This window comes from Coregonus clupeaformis, chromosome 2, assembly GCF_020615455.1.
Source record: "Coregonus clupeaformis isolate EN_2021a chromosome 2, ASM2061545v1, whole genome shotgun sequence".
In the NCBI taxonomy this organism is placed as follows: Eukaryota; Metazoa; Chordata; class Actinopteri; order Salmoniformes; family Salmonidae; genus Coregonus; species Coregonus clupeaformis.
In genome coordinates, this window is record NC_059193.1 from 29211072 (window position 1) to 29230461 (window position 19390).

Sequence of the window (19390 nt, forward strand, 5' to 3'; positions counted from 1 at the left end):
CACAAATATCATACCCCCAAGACATGCAAACCTCATACAGAACATGTTTTCATATGTCAGTGTGTTTCTATCTGTATTTCCATACATTCAATGTAACCATAGTCAACAATCTGTTTTGATGTAAATAGACACAGGAACAATGATGAATAATAACAAATTGTCCTTTGTGAAAAGTAGACATTTCTAGTGGAAGTCCAATCTTTAGCTGTCGTTACTTCGAGTCCCACCAGCAGATGCAGTCTTTGAAACGTGCTCATGATTGCAGCATGTGCTTTTTGAATCGCAGTTGCATAGCAACCCATCTCCAACTCTAACACAGTTCAACCCACCAACCTAGCTTCACCACCACTGGAGTAGCTGTCACTTTTTTTTCACAGCTTTCCACATTCACTTTCACATGACAAATCATGTTCTTCTGTTGAGCAACGGCTGATTTGACTCAAAATCCATGTCTGACGAGGTGTGATATTCATGTTTAGCAGTTTCTCACTTTGTCATAGTCTTTACCTCAGCGATATTTGGTAATGAACTGGTACATCCCAGGCACATATGGATGCCCTATATCACTGGTATTCCTATGTATCAGCTAATCTTGTCATTTTCAGCGATTATCTTTTTGCTAGATTGACATTTAATGTTAATAACATCCTGAGACAACACCCGCATAGCCTTTCGATTCTTTCACAAGACATAACCTTATTTCATCATTCGCTTCATGAAGAATTGATTATGCTGCTGTCTACCGAGATAAAATGGCCTTTATTAAGTAACTGCGGATTAGTATGCTAGGCATATCGTGACACAAACACGCACACACAAACACACACAATGAATTAAGGTGGCGAAGTGTTGCAGGTGACGAGGTCGGGGGACTTTTAAAGAAGGCATACGATGTGAGGTCACACTTGACAGAAGGTCAGGTCTCACAGATGGACATGTTTGGAATGCAACAGTTCATGCGAAGTTTCTGGTGTTTGCATGGTTAAATACATTCCACACAAATAACTGCCACATTTGCATGGATGTCTCACCATTAGGAGTTTAGGACAAAAAAGTGTGCCTGAGTGCATTGTACGTACAGTGGGGAGAACAAGTATTTGATACACTGCCGATTTTGCAGGTTTTCCTACTTACAAAGCATGTAGAGGTCTGTAATTTTTTATCATAGGTACACTTCAACTGTGAGAGACGGAATCTAAAACAAAAATCCAGAAAATCACATTGTATGATTTTTAAGTAATTAATTTGCATTTTATTGCATGACATAAGTATTTGATACATCAGAAAAGCAGAACTTAATATTTGGTACAGAAACCTTTGTTTGCAATTACATAGATCATATGTTTCCTGTAGGTCTTGACCAGGTTTGCACACACTGCAGCAGGGATTTTGGCCCACTCCTCCATACAGAACTTCTCCAGATCCTTCAGGTTTCGGGGCTGTCGCTGGGCAATACGGACTTTCAGCTCCCTCCAAAGATTTTCTATTGGGTTCAGGTCTGGAGACTGGCTAGGCCACTCCAGGACCTTGAGATGCTTCTTACGGAGCCACTCCTTAGTTGCCCTAGCTGTGTGATTTGGGTCGTTGTCATGCTGGAAGACCCAGCCACGACCCATCTTCAATGCTCTTACTGAGGGAAGGAGGTTGTTGGCCAAGATCTCGCGATACATGGCCCCATCCATCCTCCCCTCAATACGGTGCAGTCGTCCTGTCCCCTTTGCAGAAAAGCATCCCCAAAGAATGATGTTTCCACCTCCATGCTTCACGGTTGGGATGGTGATCTTGGGGTTGTACTCACCCTTCTTCTTCCTCCAAACACGGCAAGTGGAGTTTAGACCAAAAAGCTCTATTTTTGTCTCATCAGACCACATGACCTTCTCCCATTCCTCCTCCGGATCATCCAGATGGTCATTGGCAAACTTCAGACGGGCCTGGACATGCGCTGGCTTGAGCAGGCGGCCCTTACGTGCGCTGCAGGATTTTAATCCATGACGGCGTAGTGTGTTACTAATGGTTTTCTTTGAGACTGTGGTCCCAGCTCTCTTCAGGTCATTGACCAGGTCCTGCCGTGTAGTTCTGGGCTGATCCCTAACCTTCCTCATGATCATTGATGCCCCACGAGGTGAGATCTTGCATGGAGCCCCAGACCGAGGGTGATTGACCGTCATCTTGAACTTCTTCCATTTTCTAATAATTGCGCCAACAGTTGTTGCCTTCTCACCAAGCTACTTGCCTATTGTCCTGTAGCCCATCCCAGCCTTGTGCAGGTCTACAATTTTATCCCTGATATCCTTACACAGCTCTCTGGTCTTGGCCATTGTGGAGAGGTTGGAGTCTGTTTGATTGAGTGTGTGGACAGGTGTCTTTTATACAGGTAACGAGTTCAAACAGGTGCAGTTAATACAGGTAATGAGTGGAGAACAGGAGGGCTTCTTAAAGAAAAACTAACAGGTCTGTGAGAGCCGGAATTCTTACTGGTTGGTAGGTGATCAAATACTTATGTCATGCAATAAAATGCAAATGAATTACTTAAAAATCATACAATGTGATTTTCTGGATTTTTGTTTTAGATTCCGTCTCTCACAGTTGAAGTGTACCTATGATTAAAATTACAGACCTCTACATGCTTTGTAAGTAGGAAAACCTGCAAAATCGGCAGTGTATCAAATACTTGTTCTCCCCACTGTACGTACCTGCGTGCATGCGCCTGTGTTTGTGTATTTTTTAAGCGGGGGGTACTGTGGAGCTTTTGCTTGTTTTTCATTACCTGCCTCATCTCTCACCTGCCCCTGCCCCAAAACACTTGCACACACACTTAAAGTGACATGTGCATGCACACACACGCACGTGCACAGATAGGGTCTCCAAAGTGCCCTTTTGGGTGGTGTTGTTCTGAACCCACTGTCCGTCGGATACGCCACGCCCAGTATCCAAACCTGCATGACTTGAGAGGCAGTCACCAGTTGAGTGTATAGCTACCTAGCTACCTAGCTAGTTTAAATATCAACACCACTGCCACAACAGCATAATGTGAGTGACCTGCTAACTTGCTGATTTACATGATCAATATTCAGTCTGGTTGGCTGATAGAGAGAGGAGGGAGGAGCGGCTGTATCACCAACCCTCAGACTCAACTCCATCCCTTCTTCAGCCAGGACTTGCACGTGTTAGGGAAGCAGCAACACAGGTAGTCTAGCTAGCTCGCCACCATATAACGTTAGCCTACTAAAATAGCCACACAATCTAATTGCCAGCCAGCCATATAGCATGAATATGAAATAGTGTATAATCATCATCATAGTGATATATTATTTGCCTACAATATATATTCTATGTAAAAAAAAAAAAAAGATTTTAAGGTGTTAAGCAAAGCATGTTATAGATCTGTGCTACATGACTATAGAATTATTATGAAATAACTTTTAAATGGCTATCATAAAATTATACTATGAAGTTAGAAGATGATTGATATTAGATTATGAAGTTATTAATTAAGAGCATTAGTGATTAAGCACCTTTTTTTTTTTTTTTTTTTTACGAATCTAGCTAGCTAGCCATTTAGTTAACTGTAGCATATGGTAGCATATCATTAAAGTAAATAAGAAGCAAGCTTTCATTTGCCATTAAGACGTGGCTAACTATTGCTTTTTTGTAACTAAATAATCAGTCATAATTGCTCAAGGAGTCTGTGACCGCGGTTGCGGGATTTCTTTAGGTCTTTGCACAGCCCTGCGCACACACATACACACAGAAGCAGATGTTTTCCTTTTTTGTTTACATCAGGATGTTCTAATGTGATGACACACACCTCCAACACATGGCTGGTTTGAGGACGCACCGGAGCGCAGGCGCTGATCTCTGCGCTTTTCCCAGCCATTAGTCAAATAGTCTAAACTACAAGGCTGTGCTGAGTTTTTTGAGACACAACACATCTATAGCACCAGAGAGTAAGAAGATAAAAACAGGATTTCCCCAGCAGATATTTTCATAAGATTACGACAGGTATTTCATCATTTCAAAAGGTCTTGTAAGATGTGGCAGTGTAGGACTGTATTGAGTCTACACTACACAACAGAATCTCAATAGAAGGTTCCATGTAATAACACATGATAACAAGGGTGACATCAAAATGTTCAAGACAGCAAATATGTTTTGGCCAGTCTACACAATTTTAGGTACCTGTTGCCTCCCTCTCAGTAAGGTCAACTCAAGAGACAAGAACATTGTAATTTCTCAGCAAAAACAGTGTCATGCACCCAGTCTTCATCTAAAACTATGGATGAAGAGGGAGAGTGGTTTGGTGGGCGCATACAGTACTTTACTCTTTTGCAACTAGGGATAAATTGCATTTTAATTGCCTAAGGGAGTCACAGTAGCAAATGCTCTACTTTCCCACTAGCCTATCAGAGACGGTTAAGATTTTAATACAAGTTATTGCTGAGTGGTGACTTTTGGAGGAAGACACGGTTGTTCATTTCCAGGCTAGAGAATATGTATCACATTTTTTGTCTGGGCCTACAGAGATCTTTGGACGGTAAAAGTGCAGAGCAAACAAATTGTGGCAAATATGAAAGCAAGCCATGCAGAAAATATTTGGACATTAATGCAATACTTTGAAATGTCCTTTTCCAGTTTTAGAATAGATGGGACGACCCTATATGTCGAGGATGTAGGATGTATGGCGAGGATGTAGGCTGGGCTACAGTGGGAAGTAAAATATTTTATTCATGAAATGGTTTGGCCTAACATTTAATTGAACTGGCGCAAAACATAGGCCTCCTGAGCATCAGAGGTTGCGTTTACACAGCCAGCCCAATTCTGATCTTTTTTTCCCCCAATAATTAGTCTTTTGACCAATCACATTAGATATTTTTGGTCAAAATAACAATTAGTGAAAAAAGATCAGAATTGGTCTGCCTGTGTAAACGCATCCAAAGATGCTGGGTACAGGATACATAAGTATGAGTCAAAAACGGTGACATAGCATACCCTTGGTTATTAAATCACTTGATTACCAGCTGGGACAAATTCAAAAGGGAATCTATGTAAATTTGCAAGATGATTTTAATTTCACTTATCTACACTTACCCAACCATCCTATTGGATACATACTGTACATATGCTGCACAGTAGAGTATAGACCTCTGTTGATAATGTTTGCATCAGTAGCTAGGTTTCCATCCAATTAGCAACAGATTTTCAAGCCAATATTCAAAAATCGGCATAAAAACAATATGTGCATTTTCCCACCAGAGAAGCGTTTCCATCAAATTGACTTGTTGCTGTGCGTGATGACATAGTGAACATAAATGGGTTTCCATCGCATTTTCAACTCTACTGATGGTTTTGTCACAAGAAAAATTGTGTTATACAGAATGTGCCCATTCTGATATTGGCACTTGAGCTCTGGCCAACGGCTCGCAGAGTGAGGGTATAGCCTACATGATGAGATGATTATGGACAAAAGAGTGAGATTATTTTTATTTGTCAAACGGCAGCCAAGCATTGATGATCATGTCACCAGAATAAGACCCTCGATATTTATTGGAAAGGAGCATCAAGCTCATCACCTTGCACTTTCATCACCCTGTGAAGTTCATAATAACTTATTTCATCTGTAGCCTAATAAACAGCATTCGTTTCAGCAGAGTCATAGTACGAGGATCACACAACATGTCATCGCGTTACTCCAAGTTTACTTCGATATGATTGTTATTATACCCATGTGTGCATAAAAGCGTTTCCACCGACATTTCTCGCATAATTCATTTTACCGACACAAAAAGATCCCACCTTGTCTATCATATTTTGTTTTGTCAACATATGGCAAGTTTACCGACACATTTTCTGTTTCCATCTAGCCTGTCCTGAATTCTTTTTATTCGACATGTAGCCTACTTTACTTGCATAAAACGGTTGGATGGAAACCTGGTTAGTGGTACTAAAGCGCCCTCAAGTGGATAGGACTCTTGCTAGAAAACCGTTTACGTGTCTTTTTTGTCAAGGAAAATTTTTGGGGGAAGGCACTAAGCAGCGAACAACGTGGTCGAGATACGCCGAGTTTCCTTGTAGGCGTATTTTTGCCAGGGAAACTGAAGCCAGCTGTATAGCGTATTGCCTGTTTCTGTTTCTGAGTATTTTATTAAAGAATGTGAAACAATGTTGTGTCAATTTGCTGCTTTTCATTAATTCATGCTTAGCTGTTCTTTATGTGGCCTAAAATAAATGTGTTCATATGGGCAGAATATTATCTATAGGCTATAGCTTACCGGATTTGATCAGTTATGAAAATATAACATTTCATTAGGGGGAAAAATGTATCTGGTAAAAGGCCAACATTTGGATGTTTCAATAAAAACTAATCTTTGTCACATCACTATAGTAATGGGAACAATGTGATTTTAGAGACACAAAGTAACAATAGCCTATGATTAAAGGGTTAGGCTATACTGGGCTCTCACCTTCATTATCATTATTCACATCATTCCAATTCAATCAAGTCACAATTATCAGCTTTGGTATTGACATCAGTTTTCCGAGTGAGGAGCGACACATGGGTATGCCTACAAAGGAAAACTTCTGAAAACAATTATTTTTATAAAATTCAGACCAAGGAAATCCAATGTTCATATAAAATGTCTGCCTTTCCCCCCTACATTTAAACAGTCTAATAAGTCCATTCAACACTACAAAATCCATTTGGCCAAAAAATATGCCTGAGAGATTCACAAGACTATAACATTGGAGTGTTGTAAAATGCTGCCCTGCCTTGTCTCGGCACACACATTCAAATCATTTTCACCTCTCATCACTCCCATTTTCAATAAACAAACATGCATGAGAGATTCTCAAGACTATAATATTGGAATGTTGTAAAATGCTGCCCTACCCTGCCTGGCTGGTAATGAATTACAAGGAAATAATGCTATTTAGCTTTCGAACCTGCTTTAAAAATGTTATAGGCATACATTTTACCATCTATAGTTTGGACTATCCTTTTCGTAACATATGGGACATCAAAACATTCGAGAAAACCTGGTGTGCTATCATAACAGCTGTTCAATTTACTGTCCTTCTGAAAATTATTTTCTGAATCAGCTGGTTGCTGAAACAGGGTTAAAGTTCAATGTCTAATTTCACAGATACATGGTTATGTTGATAGGCAAGCCATTAAACCAGTTAAACGTAATCTACATAATCCCCAAAAGTAAATTATTTTATCATGAGGGCCATAAACAATAACTAGTAATGCTGCATACTTTTTACCTTTAATGAGGAAATGAGTCGAGATCGGACCATGGAAACACTGCGCACAGTACTTGGAAAAGTAACAAACATTATTACTCACATTTTAAAGTAACTCCTTATATTAAAAAGTGTTTTATGTCGCACGATTTTGGACAAGTAAAATGTTATTATAATGTATTAAATTGTTACATTCCCATGACAACCAAAAGACGGTTCTAGTTTTAGGTCATACTTAAATGTAAAAGAATAATAGGCACACAAACTAAAGAATACCATTTTAGTATTTTATTAACTTTAGATTCTCACCAAGACAGGCAGAGAGTCCAGACAGACAAACAGTACAGTACAGTACAGTAAGCTATACATTGTACATTGTACAAAAAGAGTATAGGCTGCACAACAAAGATAATACGAGAGTATAGGCTACACCCATAGCCTGGCCCATGCCCTGGCCCCCCGCTACACAATACATTTTATGATAGCACACAAGTTGTCCAAATTGATTATCCAAAACACTGCAGCCAGCGCACTGGTCATGAAATTGAAAGCCTGTCTCTATACAATGTTATGATCATGTAAAATCTGTATAAATAGGCATACAAAATTAGGAGTAGACAAGGCTATTTGATTAATAATTTCATGATCATTTGGAACAGGGGAAATTATTAAACCTTTGTACATATTTCCTTTCTTTCTTTTCATTCAAAATCTTTCTCTTCAGCCGCCAGTGCGACCACTGTATAAAGATAGATAGCTAGACGGCGAAGCCCTCAATGGGCTTTCCTATCACAGAAACGATCAATGGCAAAGATCAGAGGTGCACCCTCTATCCATTTTTATGGATAGCTGTCATGACATTTTCTACAAACAGCCTTTCTCCACTCGCTCTGGAATTAATGAGGAAATGAGTCGAGATCGGACCATGGAAACACAGCGCAATTTTAATATAAACGCGTTACTTGGAAAAGTAACTAACATTATTACTCACATTTTAAAGTAACTCCTTATATTACGCTGTTACTCATGAAAGTAATAATATTACTGTAACACATTACTTTTGTAACGGATGTGAATTTTGTCATTATTTTGACATTTTATTACATTAAGTTATGATATGATACCAATTTCATATGCATGGAATACTCTGGCTAGGGCAGTGTTAATAGTGTGTGACTGAACATTCTAAACATAAACATTGTACCCTCAGTTTCAGGTGTGGTGCCATACTGGATATTACAAAACACTTGGGGAACGTCATGGGGTAACGAAGGTTATGTTTATATTAAAATGTGAGGCAATGTTTGTGGTGAGTTTCAACTTGAAAAACACATACAGTACACTGCATGATGCAAAATTGTCCTTGAATATTTGTTCATAATGTAAATAAAATGTTTTATATTCAGGGAGCGCTTTTCATTTAAAATATAAAACAAAAGTGTTTCACATGTAAGAATACCCAAAGCATATTTATATTTACATTTACATTTTAGTCATTTAGCAGACGCTCTTATCCAGAGCGACTTATAGTTAGTGAGTGCATACATTTTCATACTGGCCCCCCGTGGGATGATAAAGGATGTATTGACTACCACAATAGGACAAGATTCAATCAAAAGGTGCATACACCGCCAAGTGCAGTTTTGTGTGATCAGTTCCTATCCACATTCTGATTGTGCAGACAGGTGTAGATGGTCTGATCTAATTGTGATCAGATCCAATGGCAAAGGTGCATAACGATGTCAGAATTCAGATATTACATTATTGTTTTAGCACTATCCACTGAGTTTTTAAACTATGGCACAGATTATCCATTATATTGACCATATACTCTAGTGGTCGCTCTAATAATGAAAATAAATGTCTTAAAAAATGGAAGTCAGGTGGAACAATTCTAGCCAACGAGAGGGCAGAGACGCGTGTGAACAACAGGCAAAACTATTTCCACTAGTTACCATAGCCACAAAGTCAAAACTGGCTATATCGTAAACATTTATGAAAACTAAAATTAGCAAGTTTTTGTCTCCATTTAAGATTAGGGTTAGGCATAAGGTTAGCAGGTTTAGGTAAGGTTTAAAATCATATTTTAAGAAGAGAAATTGTAATAGATAAAATAGGCGAGGTTTATAACGTTGTGGCTGTGGTAACTAGTAACAATTTAAAGTGTTTTTTCTCAAAGTTGCCGGGATGTCACGTCTTACTTATCAGTACACGCGTAACAACCGAATCATTACGAAACTTCAACTCGATCAAATAAGTAGCAAACCAGCCATTACATTTTTTGTTAACCAAATTCAACACTCTCATTGAAAATATCAAAAACTCCTCGCTTGGTGAGCAAGAAAAAACGAAAAAAAAACGCCACCTGCTGGAGAAGACAGATTTTGCGGCCAGTTACCCCTCTCACTTTTGCCTCTTCCTCTCTGACTACGGTGCAGGACATGGTTCAATGCACCAATAAATCAGCACAATCTATGCACTTCTTCAGGGTTTTAAAATTGGCAGCGTCTTGGTGCTAAAATTGGGAGCATGTATGTCAATACCCCAAAAAATTGTTACGGAGAGCAATGTACAATACGTTGAATTTAGTGCATGGGGGCCGGCATTTTTTTTTTAACATCCGCTATTGTCAGTTGATGACACACCGAGCTATGAACAGTTGGTGATCCGATCGTCATAATAGGTGACGAAGCATGTTAATATGTTGTAAACACGCCTTGTAACCCTGGGCTTGAATCCCTGGGCTTTACGAAGAGACCTGTCTGTAGTTTTAAGGAGTCGGTGGCTCAGGTGTAAGGAGTGCACAGCTTTAGTGGTTCGAATCCAGGCAGAGCTTTCGTGTGTGGTTGCATTGATACAGATTGACAGTTGGCCCTGTGACATCTAATGGGCAGAAAGTATCTGGCCCGTGCATGGCAGCGGTTATGGAGCAGTAAGCTCAGAAAAAGTGGGCTTTTATAAAGCTAAGTGGAGCTTTTCCTATATTTCAATTATAATTGCCCAGCACTGTACTACCACTGCTGTTCACTGTTGACAAAGTCATTTCTGGAGATTATTTATTTAATGTGTTTAGTGATTCATTTTAAGGTAAAAAACAACAACCTGTCCCTCATTTTACACTCTAAAACCTAAAAGGGTTCTACGGCTGTCCCCATAGGATAACTCTTTGAAGAACCCTTTTTGCTTCCATGTGGAAAACTTTTTGAATGTAAAGTCATCCCTGTTACGTGAAATTAACTCTTGTTTTAATCTGGTGAAACTATTCCAATTTTTTTTTTTTTTAATAAAGAAGAAACATTGCACATCTAATAGTGAAATCACAGTGTAAAAGCAGGTGAGCTGGTTCTACTCTTTTTGGCCATGTTCTGGTGTTTTGTGGTGGAAAACTGAGCGGGTCGAGAAAAACCCTGTTTTAACTATTTATATAATTTTTGTGGCGCTTCCATTCAATTGCCCATCCCTGTTGCACACAACAAGCTTCCATTCCTCCTGTCACAAGGGGATACAGTATATGGCTGATTTAAGATTAAATAGTCAACCCTGTTACTTTATTTGGCACTTAATAGGCACTTACTATAGTATTTTTTTTTTAATTTAACTTCTTGAGATGGGAAAACATGTTTTTTTTATTAAGTTGAACATGTGCTATTTAAGAATGTCAAAATTATGTGAAATAAAACCAAGTTAATCTACCCTAAAGGGACCATTTTTTGGGAACGACACCCATGGCAATGTCCGCTTTAGGTATAATGCCAGGAGCCGCTTATGGATTTAACAGCTCTAAAGCCACTCATGAGAAAGTACTACTGAATTACTACTCATCACTACTACACAAGATCTACACAAAACCTACTGGTTTTAGTAGTGATTTATGTAGTAATTTAAGTAGTAATAAGTGATAAATTGTGACGTTTCACTACTGGTGAACACTACATATTTCCTATTCAAATCACTACATAATTCTCCCTGAATCACTACTGTGTAACTACTGATGTTTTGGGTATCTACTACTTAAAACCTACACATGCCTACACAATTACTATTGAATTGCTATGTAATGCTTACACATTACTGCTGTTTGCCTAGTCAATCCCTATTGAATTACTACTGCCATTTGTGTGTGTAGTGTTGTCACTACTGAATTGCACCTGACCCTTTTGAATTACTATTGAAAATAGCCACATTTACTACTGACATCTTGTTTCACTACTGTGTCACTACAAGACTAATGCAATTGTAATTTTTTATTAAATTAATTACATATTTACACTTGTTAATCCCTTTGAGGCCTTGTCTTCATTCAGCTATGACTTAAGTATCTTCAGATCCTCTTTTTTGTTGACATTTCTCCACCACATAACCTTTCAGAAAATAAAGACAAGCACAAGAGAACCAGTTATAAGCCATCATCAATCATCTGCTGACAGAAGTCACATAAGACAACACAGAAAAACATTTGATAAACAATGACAATCTTACCAACAAAGGCTTCCAGTCTTCTTATGTCGAGGGCCTCCTTGGCAACAGGTCAAAAGAGGTAAGTAGAATGGGTAAGTATACCAATATCAATATACCCGACATTTGCATACAAGCACACACACAATTATTAGCTAGCAGGACGAAAACAGAGACTACATACTCTACTTGCGTATCTTGAGTAGTGCATAAACTACACATTCACTACACAGTCCCTACAATAGTCACTACAGCACAAATAGGTTTTGTGTAGCAATTCAGTATTACTTTTTCACCACCAAAACAACTGCTATGCGGGTGTCGGCTAGTGCGGATCTGATAGAATCTAGCCCTTAGGTGACATATGTGATTGTTTTTATGTAAACTCTCCCCATCTCTCCCCCTTTTCTTCATCCTCATTTCTTTCTCTAGATATTGCAGAATGTGACTTCTGTCTTCCTGTGAGCCATGGATGACATTTGTTTTTTAAAGGGATTCATGTGTTCAGTATACTGACAAATTCTCAATCAACCCTTCAAGGAATCCTTTTCAAGACAATACTCATGGAGGTCCAAAAAGTAATTTTCTGGCAAACTTTTCAATAACATTTTTATTGAGACATACAGTACCAGTCAAAAGTTTGGACACACCTACTCATTCAAGGGTTTTTCTTTATTTTTACTATTTTCTACATTGTAGAATAATAGTGAAGACATCAAAACTATGAAATAACACATATGGAATCATGTAGTAACCAAAAAAGTGTTAAACAAATGAAAATTTATTTTATATTTGAGATTCTTCAAATAGCCACCCTTTGCCTTGATGACAGCTTTGCACACTCTTGGCATTCTCTCAACCAGCTTCATGAGGTAGTCACCTGGAATGCATTTCAATTAACAGGTGTGCCTTCTTAAAAGTTAATTTGTGGAATTTCTTTCCTTCTTAATGTGTTTGAGCCAATCAGTTGTGTTGTGACAAGGTAGGGGGGTATATAGAAGATAGCCCTATTTGGTAAAAGACCAAGTCCATATTATGGCAAGAACAGCTCAAATAAGCAAAAAGAAACGACAGTCCATCATTACTTTAAGACATGAAGGTCAGTCAATATGGAGTTGCAGTTGCAAAAACCATCAAGCGCTATGATGAAACTGGCTCTCATGAGGACCGCCACATGAATGGAAGACCCAGAGATACCTCTGCTGCAGAGGATAAGTTCATTAGAGTTACCAGCCTCAGAAATTGCAGCCCAGATAAATGCTTCACAGAGTTCAAGTCACAGACACATCTCAACATCAACTGTTCGGAGGGGACTGTGTGAATCAGGCCTTCATGGTCGAATTGCTGCAAAGAAACCACTACTAAAGGACACCAATAAGAAGAAGAGACCTGCTTCGAACAAGAAACACGAGCAATGGACATTAGACCGTTGGAAATGTGTCCTTTGGTCTGGAGTCCAAATTTGAGATTTTTGGTTCCAACCGCCGTGTCTTTGTGAGACGCGGTGTGGGTGAACGGATGTGTAGTTCTCCTCCATGCTTTACAGTGGGGAGGTGTTATGGTGTGGGGGTGCTTTGCAGGTGACACTGTCTGTGATTTATTTTAAATTCAAGACACATTTAACCAGCATGTCTACCACAGCATTCTGCAGTGATACGCCATCCCATCTGGTTTGAGCTTAGTGGGACAATCATTTGTTTTTCAACAGGACAATGACCCAACACACCTCCAGGCTGTGTAAGGGCTATTTGACCAAGAAGGAGAGTGATGGAGTGCTGCATCAGATGACCTGGCCTCCACAATCCCCTGACCTCAACGCAATTGAGATGGTTTGGGATGAGTCGGACCGCAGAGTGAAGGAAAAGCAGCCAACAAGTGCTCAGCATATGTGGGAACTCCTTCAAGACTGTTGGAAAGCATTCCAGGTGAAGCTGGTTGAGAGAATGCCAAGAGTGTGCAAAGCTGTCATCTCAAATATAAAATACATTTAGATTTGTTTAACACTTTTTTGGTTACTACATGATTCCATATGTGTTATTTCATTGTTTTGATGTCTTCACTATTATTCTACAATGTAGAAAATAGTAAAAATAAAGAAAAACCCTTGAAATAGTAGGTGTGTCCAAACTTTTGACTGGTACTGTACATTTTATATTCTTACTGATACAAAAATATTTTACTTTGAAGTCCGGTGATCATTTCTATGCTGATGGTATCACTACATGTTGAATGAAGTATACATATAATTTCTCTGACATCACATAAACACCCAATGCACCAATATCGAAGTACTGTAGAAATACATAATATTACTCTAAAAAAGATTAACAATAACTCAAGTACATGGAAAGGTTAATGATGATCATTCATTAGGCTATGTACAGGATTATATCACACTTTTTCATACTTTAAATACAGCACAATATTATATAAACAATATATACTATACACTGAGTATACAGAACATTAAGAACACCTGCACTTTCCATGACATAGACTGACCAGGTGAAAGCTATGATCCCTTATTGATGTCACCTGTTAGATCCACTTCAATCAGTGTAGATGACGCTCAACAGTTTCCCGTGTGTATCAAGAATGGTCCACCACCCAAAGGACATCCAGCCAACTTGACACAGTTGTGGGAAGCATTGGAGTCAACATGGGCCAGCATCCCTGTGGAATGCTTTCAACACCTTGTAGAGACCATGCCCCAACGAATAGAGGCTGTTCTGTTCTGAGGGGGAGGGATGCTTATGTGGTTATGATGATATACTATGTTACTTGTCCCATTATTGGTGTAGGTGAGACTTTACCACGTCATAGCTAGATTATATGACACTCTAGACCCAAGGTATATCTACATCATCTAAAGTGGCTTCCTCTCGTTGACACCTTTCCTCAGTCTGCACGGACCACTTTAGACAGTTGAGACAGTCTCCTAGTCTGAATCCTCACTACTGCAGTAGGAGCTGTCACAGTACTCTGCGGTGAACAGAAAGGTGTGCTCATTGGGGTCTAGTTTAGGCAGCCAATGGCGAGGTATCAAAAACATGGCCAGGTTAAAGAGATCCACAAAGACTTTGTAGCGATCACTGTGTGAGAGAGAAGAAGAAAAACACCTACTTAGGTCCTTCTTCAAGGGGTATATAATGATGTGCTGGACAGTAACTCTAGCTTTGGATCCAGTTTATTTCAATAGGTAATCATAGATGACAGACATGACATACCTGACAGTAGAGCGCAGGTAATGGTAGCCAGATGAGCCTCCAGTGCCTGCTTTGCTGCCAATCATTCTGTGCACCATGCACACGTGGTTGTCTGAGACACATAGGAGAAATATTGCACATGTTAATATAACTGTGGTGAGAAATGTGGTGAAGTAAACTGTTCTTCACATATATTTTGGTGTTACTTACATCTCCATTTTGTCATAAGGGTATCAATGTCCATCAGGTTGGACAGGAGTTGGAAGGGAACCTGGAACCTGGGCTCCTCCCTAAAGATAGAACAATCCACAATGTAATAATTACATCTCAAATGGTGAACAAACACAAGCCTATCTAAAATAACTGTCAGAAACCCTTCTTACCTGTAGAAGTAGATCATCAGAGCTCCTTGGAGAGCTTTGTAGGAGATCCGTCTCTCACCTGATTAAACACAACAGGAAGTGAGATGGTTTGTTAGACCTGAGTTCTGTAGTTTTAAACTAATTATGGGGACTGAATTGTTGAGGCAGTTTGTGTTGGCGCTAGGTGCTAAGCACTCACCTTTGCCCAAAAGATGCTCATGTCTTTTGACATCAAACAGTGAAGTAAATAGCTCATTTTGCTTTGTCAGCTCTTCCATCATCTCCTCCTTCTCCTCAGAGTCTTGCATTTTCTGCCAAAGGACAAAAAAGAAGATCGTAGTTTTTGGTCCGATTATTTTATCTTTAAGTAACCTAATGAGAAGCAATGTTGTGCTGAGATTTTGGTACTAGATTATTTTGAAACAGCCCATACCTCTATTTTATTTTTTTCAAGACTCAAACCTTCAAAGATGTTGGCTTCCAGTTTCTCCCAAAAGTTAAACCCATCCTCTTCAAGACCTGGGGTCCTTTCCAGCCATTTCTGAATAGAACAACAAACAGTACTGCTCAATACTGCTATAATATGAAGTGTGGGAAATAACATGATAAAGTATTTAAACGGGATCTATTTTCAAATGTTTCAGTAAGGTTTTTTTTCTTTTCACACACCTCCACCAATTTCAGCAGACAGGGCTCCTTCTCAGAACTAAGCAGCATCTCACTCTCATGTCCTTTGAAGTTGTCCCTGTAGTGACGCCTGTTGTAGGGGACTCTCAGGTTGTCAGGGACCCCAATCTTGTTCTCCAACAGACGGAATTGGAGACTTTGGAACCCGGAGGCAGGGGACAGGTACTCTCTACAACACACAAGAGTAATGTGCGTTAAATTTGTAAAGAGGGTATACTTTTATAAGGTTTATAAAAGCTAAAAGGTTCTCCATGGGTTATCTATGGGGCTTACCTGAAGTCATAGAAGTCCAAGGCCGTCATTGTCTCGAGCACGGCAAACTGGTCGACCAGCAGCCTGAAGATCATAACAATCCTGTGTATGCGGGTGTTGACCTTCAGCATGTTGCGTTCATCGCGAACCTGGTGAAACATTACTATTAAAGATTAGTTCTAACTTTTTTATGCAAAAAGGGTCCCTGCAATTGGACTGCATTGGACAGAAAAAAGCTTGCCTTTTCATGCCCACAAACAAAGGCCTAGGTCATTGACATTGTTTAAATTTCATGGTTTAATGAAGTAAAACACTGATTCATATTGTGTTTTAAGCGTTTATGAATTATATGTTAAATACTCTTGCTTTCTGAGGTCCTTACATGTCCACTGATGAAAATCTCTCGCACTGAATCCAGTTCCCATAGAATCTGCTTGAACCAGAGTTCATATGCTGAAATAAAATGATAAAAATGCAATTAATCATTATGTCCCACCTTTGCTATGCAATAAAATAGATCATTTGTTGATGGAAAGTTGATAGTGAATTGCTATTCAAGTCTTTCAGAAGTAGGTGAAACTACAATTAAAGGTTAAACTCATTTCTTGAAATGACTGGATTTCAAATGGAACAGACCCCAATCCTTGTGATAAGGGAATACATGCATACTATGATTATAATTCCATTATTGATTCTCAAATTTTGAGGATATTTGACCACAAACATATACTGTACCTTGATGTGTGACAATGAAAAGATGCTCATCGTGGATTTTGTTCCCCTTCAGTTCACTCTGAAGAACTTGGGCCGTCACAACTTTGTCAAGCTATAATGGAACAAAACAATTAAATTTAGTACTGCAGCTAACACAAATTAAAATGTTACTTCCATTCCATCCCTTATGTTAGCTGTACAGCTTCTATCGGCAGAAGACAAAGATACCATGTCAAAAATCTTGTAGAAGATTAAGTTAGATTAAGTTAGATTAAGTTAGTTAGATGACGATAGTGAATGCTTTACCTGAAGGTAGTCACCATAGATTATGCCACCTTTGCTGGCCTTGTTGATTCCTTCTTGAGAGTCATCTGCCTCTTCCTCTTTTAGATACAGCTTGCTCTTGAATAACCTGGGGAATGAAAATACAAATGTATTGGTATTGATTAGCTAATGTCATACCATTATTATCATTAATAATAATAATAAATATAACTATAGCATTCATGTAGAATCAAACTGAATTATATGATGCCTTTGAAATGTCCCATGTAGCCTATGTTACAAAAAAAGTCACAAAAAAACCATTAATAAAAACATAATTTGAAATGCAATAATGAATACGTACAAGTGACTTTTCTCGAAGTATGGACATCCACCACTCATGGTTATCCAAATTATCCAAAATGAAAGCAAAAATGTTATCTTATTCCTTTGGTTTACTACAACTTTGATCCTATTCCGTTGGTTTACTCAAACTGTGAAAACCCAAGTATTTATAGGCTAACCCAGTCATGCTATTGGCATATTTCAACATCCGGCCCATCTCCATTTGCGTCATCTGAACCGTTCTTATTTGCCTTCTCTTAGGTGAACTCACTGGATGTACTTTATTTAAATCAGTAACAAGGTCACTGGGCCCATTCCAAATTAAAAAGACATTTTAGCAACCTATGTTCGCAATCAACCACAACATATTTATGTCATTAATGCGACTCCGTGCAGCCAATGGCAATGCCCGCTTTAGGTATAATGCAACGAGCCGCTTGTGGATTTGAAAGCTCTAACGCAGTTCCACCTCCGACACCATCAAAACCAACCGCTAAGCAGATGTCGGCTAAAGCAGATCTGATTGAATAGAGCCTTAACTCTATTGAACTGCCATTTATTTGAGTATAACTGCGGCCATGGGCTACCAGGGAATCAGTGTCTCAATATTTGTAGTTCTGTTAATGTGTAATCTTTGCGATAGTCATCCTTTGACTTGCTGAAATGTCATAGATTTGATGTATTTTGTGTTCTGAGAACTTCATTACACAACCTTGACATAGCTGTACCTTTGATCCATATTGTCTGTTGAAGCGGCTATTGGTGTTCCCTAGACATCGACAGGTGTTGTAGATATTCAGCACTGCTGTTTTTTTTTTTTTTACATCAGTCACACTACAAAACTTGTCTCTAATTACCTATTAGTATTTACATAGTAGTTATATACTGTAGGTAAAGTGGAATTACAGTATAGGTGCAGGTGTTACATAGTAGCCTACTTGCAACTAGCAGTTGGCAATTTAAGAATTTGCTAATAAACTCACAAGTGAGAATAATTAATTAGTGAGCCACAATATATTTGAGTTTGTTCATAAATATGATGTATACAAATGTCAACATGTTACACAACTCACAAATCAAAATTGCTATAGGGCCTACTTGTTGCAAGTATAGTCATGTGTACCTACACTGTAATTACACTCTACCTGCCTATGTAACGCCATACAAATAAATAATGATAGGTATAACAGACTCTTACTGTAAAGTGGGACCTGTATGTGCTGGCCTTATTATTTGCTTGGCCCGTCCAGACCACTTGGTATAAAGGGACCTGTGTACCCATCATGGTCTGGAGAGGCGTGTTTTTTTAAACTCTCATTAAGTCCCATGTTAAGGGGACATTGTGCCGACAACATCAAAGCCTCCATGACAGACAAGAGAACTGACATCTGAAAAAAAAATCACAGACCTGCTTTCTACTCGCTATAGCCTTTAGGGGGAGACAAAGTATGAAAGCACAAATCTGTCTAACAAATATGGATCATGACAAAATACTAGGGTCTCTTTTCAATCTGGATCTCTGAAGCGTTTCAGATTGATTGCACAATATAAAATGTAAAGGTCATTTTAAACATTTCAGTAATTGCATCGTTAACCGTGAATGCAGTCTTCAATAACGCAGGAACATTGCCATTACATTTCAGTCAAGCTGTAACGCTGAACTTCCGCGATACGGATTGAATAGAGCCCTAGATAATCAAAGTACCTAATTAACATTTGTATAATATAAGGTAATTCATTTATCAATCCAGGCCCTACATCTCCTACACATCCCAACAGAACTTGGTAACAATCATAGCTCTTCATAGAACAATTAACCCAGTTATAGCCGTAGGCCACAAATCATGCACACAAGTCACT

The 19390-nt window shown here is 38.9% G+C and overlaps 1 protein-coding gene and 1 long non-coding RNA gene across 2 annotated transcripts; both read right to left on the reverse strand.

Annotated features, from left to right (window-relative positions):
* Window positions 1–11474: 11474 nt before the first annotated feature.
* Window positions 11475–12370, reverse strand: LOC121537096. The gene is made up of 2 exons (XR_005994949.1): window positions 11725–12370; window positions 11475–11606 (listed from the first exon to the last, which is right to left on the reverse strand). It is a non-coding gene; the product is annotated as an uncharacterized LOC121537096 (long non-coding RNA).
* Window positions 12371–13810: 1440 nt separating this feature from the next.
* On the reverse strand, window positions 13811–17683 carry LOC121534593 (tryptophan 2,3-dioxygenase A). The gene is made up of 12 exons (XM_041841174.2): window positions 17550–17683; window positions 17228–17333; window positions 16943–17033; window positions 16590–16660; window positions 16229–16356; window positions 15938–16124; window positions 15702–15809; window positions 15468–15579; window positions 15290–15347; window positions 15117–15196; window positions 14928–15018; window positions 13811–14792 (listed from the first exon to the last, which is right to left on the reverse strand). The coding sequence occupies exons 1-12, from the start codon at window positions 17585–17587 to the stop codon at window positions 14639–14641; spliced, it is 1224 nt and encodes a 407-aa protein (XP_041697108.1). The 5' UTR covers window positions 17588–17683; the 3' UTR covers window positions 13811–14638.
* Window positions 17684–19390: the final 1707 nt, after the last annotated feature.

Excerpts from the sequence above, each read along its gene's own strand:
- LOC121534593 (XM_041841174.2), bottom strand. The coding sequence starts at position 17,587 with ATGAGTGGTGGATGTCCATACTTCGAGAAAAGTCACTT. Across the intron at positions 15,810-15,937 it reads GTCTGCTGAAATTGGTGGAG|AAATGGCTGGAAAGGACCCC; the intron begins GTGTGTGAAAAG and ends TGTTCTATTCAG. Across the intron at positions 15,580-15,701 it reads TTGAAAAAAATAAAATAGAG|AAAATGCAAGACTCTGAGGA; the intron begins GTATGGGCTGTT and ends GTCCTTTGGCAG.